We start from the raw sequence: 8,703 nt of genomic DNA on the forward strand, positions 1-8,703 counted from the left end.
TATTTAAAATATGATACAGTATTATATTTATTTCGTAATATTTCGAATAAACAAACGCAGCACCATCGAACGTAACAAAGCTGAAACTGTTGGACACATTACCTACAGTTGAATTCGGCTAACGGTTTCAGCGTTTTGCTACTACATGGATTGGCGCTGTACGGACTCCGAATAAAGCTTCTTATGTTTGTCACGAGCGGCGCCACCGTCGCACCAATCAGAACTTATATCTCTCAATTCAAGAACCATATCCGGGGGCAACGAAGCTCTTCAATTAAGAAAATGCTACGAATTGCTGTGCTCTGATTAGCTGACAATTCACAGCTGGACAGTCTTATTCTCATAGTCAATAAGTTCACAGTAGAATGGTGGGGATGAAAAGGTTCTTGAATTGGGAGAAGAAAAAGCTTTTAAATTAAGTGGTACATACACAGCCAATCGTAGTGGTGGGCGAGACATGTAGGGTCAAATTGCAAATCAAACACACGTGGACGACATAACCAAAGAACCTTCTGGATATTTAATAAAAGTTTATGTAATAAAGATATCATTTCAACATTTGTATCTAGACAGTTTTATCACAATCTTTAACGAAATATAGATGTTATGTCCCCTCTTCCAAAGAATTGTTTTGTGGATCTGAATTTTATCTATATTTCTGTAACGAGGTTATAAAATTGAAACATTTATTTCGTTTGTTTATAAACGAGGTATTTAAATTAACAACGTTACAGGTAAGGAGAACAATCTTAATCTATCGATGCTTAAAATTTGCATTTCTTACGATATACTTCCTACTGTTTATTTAATAATTAGACGATGTACAAATTAAGTTTTTATTTCAGAAGAAACATTTACATGCACTTCATGTAGATATAAAAGTAATTCAACGATGGTTAAAGCAAAAAAGAAATTCTTGTCGGACTTTTCCCAACAGAAAAGGAACCAGCAAAGTAAAAAACGATTGAATCCGTTCGAGGTACATATAAATAAAGACAAACAAAATGTACTGGGAAGAAGAAGCAAAACCGACAAAGGACTTCCTGGTATATCCCGCGCGAAAGCGCTAAAGAAACGCAAGGGGACGCTTCTTCACGAGTATAAATTAAAAAATAAAGATAACTTGTTCTTGGATAAACGTATAGGCGAGAGAAATGTTGGGATGAACGAGGAGGACAAAGCTGTTGCTAGATTCGCTGCGCAACGCATGAGAGCTCACAATAAGAAAAACATTTATAGTCTAAACGACGAAGAAATATTGACGCATAGGGGACAAACATTGGAAGAGATCGAGAAGTTCGATGATCCTAAAAGCGACGATGAGTATAGCGATGACGACAATAGAACCGGAAAATTGGACGACAAATTTGTTGGCGAAGCTCACTTCGGTGGTGGTGTCCTGTCAAAGTCAGAGAAATCTAGGAAAGATATTATCGATGAACTCATAGCTGAATCAAAGAAACGCAAAGCTGAACAGCAGAAGGTACGCGAACAAACAATGGATTTGACGGAAAAACTTGATACAGAGTGGAGAGATCTTCTTCCTATTGTAACTGCATCTAATAAAGCAGCTGAAGAAGTAGTAAAAAAACCCGCAGTGGACGATTATGACATTGCCGTCCGTAAATTGAAATTCGAAGCCAGAGGCACGCCGTCCGATAAATTAAAATCCGAGGAAGAAATTGTGAGAGAGGAGAAAGAGAAATTGGAAGCCCTCGAGGCTGAACGATTGGCAAGGATGAAAGGATTTGTAACTGATTCGAACAATGAAATTAGGCATAAGTCTGCGGATGATCTCGATGATGGCTTTGCATTGGAGGCTGTGATCGATGAAGCGCAAGAAGAAGAAGAAGACGATGCTTCGAATAAAAATGCGGAAGGGGACTCGGACAATGAAGAAGATGAAAGCGAAAATGATGATGATGACGATAATGATAACGATAGCGATGCTAAAGTGGAAAATGGCGATTCTGATAATGCACCTTCTGATGCTGAAGAAGAACCTGTAGATGTCCAAGAAAATAATGAATCGGATAACGATGTAACTGATGATATTAAGAAAATAAATGAAACAGAAAATTCTGCTGAAAATGGAATAGACGACCATTCTAATACAGAAACTAATGACAATATTAAGAAAAAGAAAAAACGTAAAAGCAAAGTAGAAGGAACTTCCGATATAGAACGCTCGGAAGCTGAAAGTTCTGAAGAAGATAATCTGTCAGATTTGAAAGAATCTGAATCATCTAGCGAGGACGAAACTGTAGAAAATAAAAAGACTGTCACGTTTGCAAAAAATAACGAGAATGTGCCGAAGCAGAAAGGAAATTCTGATTCCACAAAAATTAAATCCATACTTAAATCAAGAACTGATACAAATATCCCAGAAGTGGAAAGTAAAGATAGAAAGCAAGAAATTAGGGAAGACCTATTGAAGAGAAAAGAAATTATGGAGAAAGCAAGGAAAGAGTTACCTTACACGTATAAAGTACCAGAGAGTTATGAAGAATTTCAAGAATTGTTAAAAAATCATAATGCCGAGTATCAGTCTGTCATTATTGACCGCATCATAAAATGTAACCATTGGACATTGGACGGCAAAAATAAAGAAAAATTATCAGACCTGTTTCTATACTTACTGCAGCATATAAATGATTGTGCCGTGGAAGATGATGTAAAAAGCACAGTTAACTGTTTTAACATTTTCGACAGGTAATAAATATATTATAAATAACACTATTTCATTCTTGATTCATTGATCGTTTAACTTTTCCAGGTTGTGTCCTTTTCTATATGATTTAGCACACATGAATCCACTGAATGCTAAAACTACTATACAAGAAATAATCAATGAAAAACACCAAAAATTCGAAAAGAATAAGAAGAGACATCCAGATCTAGATATTGTATGTTCAAATACGTAATTTTATGCATTTCCGGTTCAGCCCGAACTTAATTCTAACGTAAGCTTTCTTGTTTCAGTTTATTTTCTTCAAATTGGCTTCTTTGATATTTCCAACGTCTGATTTTAGACACCCCGTGATCACGCCATGCTTGATATTTATGTCACAGATCTTGCTCAGATGTCGCGTAAGAAATAAAATAGATATCGCGAAAGGACTGTTTATATGTACACTTATTTTAGAGGTAAAAATAATTTTAGTTTCGCTTCGATAATATATTTGATCAACGTTACATCAATGTTTGAAAATTAACATTTACAGTACACGGTATTGAGCAAACGGTTTTCCCCGTCTGCGATCAATTTCCTGCGAGGAGTAATTTATTTAGCCACGCCGAAGCATTTGATACAAGGGATGAAAATGATACCACCTTTTAAAAAATATGGAGATTCGAGTAATTTATTGGTACTCGATAGTGATCAAACTGATCTAGACATTGAACTGAATAACGCGCTTATGAAAGCGTCAGATTTATTAGAAGAAGAAATGGACGATGAATTTCGAGTAAGAGCTTTAATAACAGCTATTAATATGCTGCGAGAATTCAAGAACCATTTGGAGGAACTGGAAGCTGTATATTCGATTTTCGAACCAATTTTGAAATTACTCAAATTAAATGACTTTGACAAGTATCCGTCAAATGTAAAAACACATATTAAACTATTCCGGAAAGAGTTGAAGGCACTAAAAAATAAGAAATTAGAATATTTAGTGGTTCAGAAAAAGAAACCAAAACCATTGAGGCTGCATGAACCACGAATTGAGCCAGTGTATGTAATAATTTTTAAGTCACGTTATTTCTATTGTTGCATTTTTAATAAATTATGTGTATTAAACAATTTTATAGGTACGACGGTAAGAGACACAGGCCTATGTCCAAAGACAAAGCAGAAAGAGAGAAACTGTTGCATAAATATAAAAAAGAAATGAAGGGTGCAATGCGTGAGATACGTAGGGATAAATCGTTCATAGCGAAATTACGAATAAAGCAACAAATTAAGGATGACGAGGAACGCAAGCGTAAGGTGAAAGAAATATATGGCGAGGCAGCTACGCAACAGAGTGAATTAAAGAAGCTGAAGAGAAAGAAATAAAATTAGCAGAAAGTGACATTCGGTACTCACGACGATTACTGTACCTGAAGATGTAAGATAATGCGGAACCTTGACTGCAATGAAATTTTTATGATCGCTACAATAACGATTCTGTCATTTGAATATTTAACAAAATGTTTTTTAAAGCAAACCTCTCAACGTAAAGTAAGTTAACTTATTTTACTCGCTTCTAGTACAATACAGCAATTGTATGAAACAGACTGATGTCGTCTAAGGACAATAATATGTACATAAATGTTGTAATTATAATAAAGCATTTTGTATAACTATATTTATTGGGAATTAAAGGCCCAATTTTCAAGATATTGCATGACGTTAGTGACAGCAGAATTTGTATCTTTTTTCTTCATATATTCTGGCAGGACTAAACCCACATTTTTGATGCTATTATAAACATCGCACGAAGTTTCCGCATGTGTAAACTTAAAATCTTCGTTGTTCGTAACTCTGTGCAATGATTTTAAGTTGTTCTTTAAGTAAATTAACGATTGCCACTTGTCAAAGTGTTCCTTTAAAATCTCAAAATTGTTGAAGCACCTTGTTGCTGCATGTTCTAGTTGCAAGCAATGCCGTTGATCGATGTTGCGAAGAGTACTTTTTAAAATTTCTTTCAGTCCCTCACGCAACAAAAATTTTTTATACACTTCTTTTGCAGCTTCAATGTTCTGCCTCTTCGCTCTTTTTCGAGAAACGTATGTTTTCCACTTGGATAAATGTCTTTCCAACATTTTACGATTTATAATAGATTTGACGAAGTCTTCTTTTCTATTCGTTTCAAGTACATCTTGCAACCTGTCACGCCAATATAAAACATATCTTTTTAACAAGAAGTTGGTAGCAAGCTCGTTTAACTCTTTTTTATGAAACTGTTTTGTTTTGTGCATTTGTGAGAATTTTCTCCAATAGAAAAAATATTTACGATATAAATTTAGCTTCCAAAATGCAACAGCTTGACTTAATTTTTGGTTTTCTCGTGTAACAACGTAAAGTGCTTTCCTCCATTTATCAATATATATACTTTGCAAGTGATTGATAATGATCGTTCTTCTATCGTTTATATAAGATAATGTTACTAGTTTCTCTTTTCTGTAAACAGTATAATTATAAAGATTTTTTATACTCTTGGTTATTAATTTTCTTTTATGGAAATTTTCTGATAAAAATATTTTTCTTCTCTTGCATTTTTTCTCGTACGCGTATAAACACCAATTGTCAAATGTTATACGTCTTATCCTATTATCAAATATCATCTTAATTTCGCACACTTTTATCGCTCTTTTCACCTTTTCACGATACCAATTCTGCCACGCATAAAATGCTCTTTGCTGACATTTCGCATTATAAAATATATCAACTTTTTCCTGTATTATTTTATTAGCAATAGACTCCTTTACACCCTATCGTAAACGTGAATTATATACAATCAAAATTAATATAAACATTTTATAGAAATTAATTTCATAGATACCTCTAGAAAATGTTCAAAATATTGTTTCATTAATTTTTGCTCGCTGTGTTTCCGTGCTCGTTCGTTTACAATAAATTTTTGTATTTTTAAAGCATGATGCATTTTCCACATAGCGAAACTGTTTTTTATCAATTTATTTCGATAATGTAGATCTGCATTATCTAGTCTTATAAAAGCGAATTCAGAGAAACTCCACCAAGCTGTTATGCACTTCTTTAAGATCATGTTTTCATAAAACTTGTTCGCCTGAAGTATGAATTATTTTATTAATTACAAACAATAAAAGTGAATATTTTTCATGCTAACACCTTATCTGATTTATCTTCCATAAGTTTCTTTTCCTGTCGATGCTGTAAGTACATCCTCCAACATATTATACACTTCCTTAAGCAGCATAAATTATAAAATGCAATCGCTTTTTCTAATAACATGGTTTCGTTAAATCTAATTGCAATAAATTCACGCCAACGTGAAAAATATTGTTTTAATAAAACTTTGTTGTGGTGTGTTTCAGCTTTCGTATAATTTGTCTTTGATATTGTTGATTTACTAGTACAATTGTATGTGGATGAAACAATGTATTTCCATTTAAATAATACATTTTTGGATAATGCATTCAGAACTTTCTTTTTTAACTTAGCATAATAAAAATAGTTTGCTTTATATACATCTCTTCTTGTATGTAATTTATGTATGACATACTTTTTCCAATGTTGAAAGACATTCCTTAGGACTATTCTATCATGAAAATTGGTACGCAGCCTTTAAATTAAATGTACAATGTTAAGAGTAATATCAACGAATTTTTAACTTTGTAAGTAATTAACTACTATTACGATCCTCACTTTGTAGGCTGTTGAATATCGAAATCTATATCATCTTTGTAGATTCTGTCATGCACAATCTGCGTCAGATTATTGTATTGAAATGAATTATTCTTAGATGGAACACGTTTATACCAATAACGTAACGACTGCAATTCCAAATTGTGCATGCAGCTTTTATTTGAAGTTCGTTCCATCGTTTTGCTAAATTCTAGACTAATTAGAAAACTAGTTATTTACAAACCACACGTATAAACTAATTAATGCAAGTTGCACCGCATTTTTATATAAAATAGTTAATTCTGAAATTTATTTATACGATCGATGGTAATTGAAGTGTGTAGCATGAATATCATAGAATTATAAAGCGATGCGTATTTATTTTATTCGTAATTAGCATTAGCTTGATTAAACGTGAACGAAATAATTTGTCACATTCATATTGAATAGAGAAACAACAATATTTCATGAAGATCAATGTGATTTAAAGTAATAAAAATAATTTTCTAAATTAAAAATGTGCAATTCAAATGCAATGAAACGAAGAACGTTTAACCGTACCATGATACATGATAGCCTTCAAAAAGTTATAGATATATTTCTTTATATATCAGAAATTGGTATTAGCGAATTAAATTGTTTAATAAGTTCTTCAGTTCTGAAATAATAAAAATCAATTTATATACACAAGTAGAAAAAGAATGTAGAAGAATAATTACACCGAATGAGAGCATAACCTCTTAGTAAGTATAAATTGAGATTTTTAAAAAAATTGTTTCAATGTGTTATATCGTATTTATTGAAATGAATTGTATTGTAATTTTATTTAATTATCTGTATCATAGGTCATGATCGTCGTGAAAATATGGATGCCAAGATTTTGAAGGCATTGTTATGCAGTTGCGAGAGTGCCACGAAAGATCTCGAAACGTCGGAGGACTATCAGAAATTAGTCAACGAAGAGAAATTTTTACCAACATCTAGTAATATATTTAACGCATTATGTTCTTCATTGACAAATCTGTTGTCTTACAAAGTATCAAGGGAAGCTTATCAACGTTATACTGTGAGACTTAACGTAATTGTATGTACTTTTTGTGAGCAGAAATTTACACGCAATTCCATTAACACTATTTTACAATATAAATTTATTTTAGGATATCTTGCGAGATTGTTGTAGGATCAACGAGGCCTTTAAAAATTTCAATGTGTTCGTCGATGGAAAGCGTACTTCTACGTTCCTCAGAAATCTGTTGGACAAATATGTAACAGACGATTTCTTGGAGACCTGTGATTCAACCGAAACTCTGTTACCATTATCTAGTGCTTTAATGTCATTGTCGTCTATCGATTCGTATTACAAATATCATACAGAAAGATTGCTTCTGAAACTCGCAGAATTGTCTTACGACGAGGAACAATCTTGCGATGAAACCGGACGATTGCTACGTTATGCTGTGCAACCACGATCCAATTTGAATCTTAAACTCTCAACGATAGAGAAGATACATGATATAGAAAAATGCAAATTAATCGAACAGCCATTGCTAAATCATTTTGTAGCATCTTGTACAGAGTTAAAGAATGATGACAATGAGAGCGATTTAAAGACTGTCGATTTGTTGGATCAGTTGTTTGAATTTGCCAGAGACTCCTCGCACATCTTTCTTTTGGTATGCGCTTTTATGAAAGAATTGTTGCTACATTTAGATCGTCATCCTACAGTCGTAAGTTTCGTACAATCAATTTTGCAACGTGTGAAAGAATCTTGTGAAACTCGAGGCAAAGATATTTTAGATCTATATCCGAGAAGCTTGCAATCTATTGTGATTTTGCTGCGAATAGAACCAGTACATCATACCGCCGATTCTAAAAATGCTACATTGAGTACATTGAGAGACATATATTCCAAGGATAAGGATACAGCAATAACTCTGTTGTCGCATTTCCCTCAATGGTTGGAATCATTCGGAGAGCTACTCTTAAATGCAGACACCGTTTAATAAATAAGACAGTATTACAGATTAAAGAATATATTTGCTTAAGAATGTAAAATAATAAAACAGAACGAATCGAAATGAAAGCTTGAATTTGATTGTATCAAAAGAAAGTATCTTTATTAAATTACTATTTGGTTGCGTAATATAAATTTAATGGTTCTGAACAGAATGTAATAAGTAAATTAAGTTTTTTAATCGCGTACAGCAGGCGTGTTCTTATACCGTGTTCTCCTACCTAACTGTATCTAACTTGGTGCTACGCGAAACACGGGTCGAATCCAACCATTAACCAGATATGTTTATCACAAAACTTATCTATACGTTTCACACGAA

The 8,703-nt window shown here is 33.1% G+C and overlaps 3 protein-coding genes across 4 annotated transcripts; 2 read left to right on the top strand and 1 right to left on the bottom strand.

The window, feature by feature from the left end:
* Nucleotides 1–456: 456 nt before the first annotated feature.
* On the top strand, nucleotides 457–4,381 carry L(3)07882 (Nucleolar protein 14 homolog l(3)07882). Of its 2 annotated transcripts, none has more exons than XM_078191423.1 (6): nucleotides 457–734; nucleotides 834–2,712; nucleotides 2,777–2,906; nucleotides 2,983–3,147; nucleotides 3,225–3,733; nucleotides 3,811–4,381. In XM_078191423.1, the coding sequence occupies exons 2-6, from the start codon at nucleotides 893–895 to the stop codon at nucleotides 4,055–4,057; spliced, it is 2,871 nt and encodes a 956-aa protein (XP_078047549.1). In that variant the 5' UTR covers nucleotides 457–734; nucleotides 834–892; the 3' UTR covers nucleotides 4,058–4,381. The 2 variants fall into 2 exon arrangements, with proteins under 2 accessions (XP_078047549.1, XP_078047540.1); XM_078191414.1 differs by having other exon boundaries at nucleotides 846–2,712.
* On the bottom strand, nucleotides 4,337–6,567 carry LOC144478309 (uncharacterized). The gene is made up of 4 exons (XM_078196078.1): nucleotides 6,392–6,567; nucleotides 5,855–6,308; nucleotides 5,604–5,792; nucleotides 4,337–5,475 (listed from the first exon to the last, which is right to left on the bottom strand). Exons 1-4 carry the CDS (start codon nucleotides 6,565–6,567, stop codon nucleotides 4,351–4,353), a joined length of 1,944 nt encoding a protein of 647 aa, XP_078052204.1. The 3' UTR covers nucleotides 4,337–4,350.
* On the top strand, nucleotides 5,303–8,664 carry LOC144475488 (uncharacterized). The gene is made up of 3 exons (XM_078191449.1): nucleotides 5,303–7,113; nucleotides 7,216–7,454; nucleotides 7,528–8,664. The coding sequence occupies exons 2-3, from the start codon at nucleotides 7,236–7,238 to the stop codon at nucleotides 8,371–8,373; spliced, it is 1,065 nt and encodes a 354-aa protein (XP_078047575.1). The 5' UTR covers nucleotides 5,303–7,113; nucleotides 7,216–7,235; the 3' UTR covers nucleotides 8,374–8,664.
* Nucleotides 8,665–8,703: the final 39 nt, after the last annotated feature.

This window comes from Augochlora pura, chromosome 2 (genome assembly GCF_028453695.1).
Source record: "Augochlora pura isolate Apur16 chromosome 2, APUR_v2.2.1, whole genome shotgun sequence".
In the NCBI taxonomy this organism is placed as follows: Eukaryota; Metazoa; Arthropoda; class Insecta; order Hymenoptera; family Halictidae; genus Augochlora; species Augochlora pura.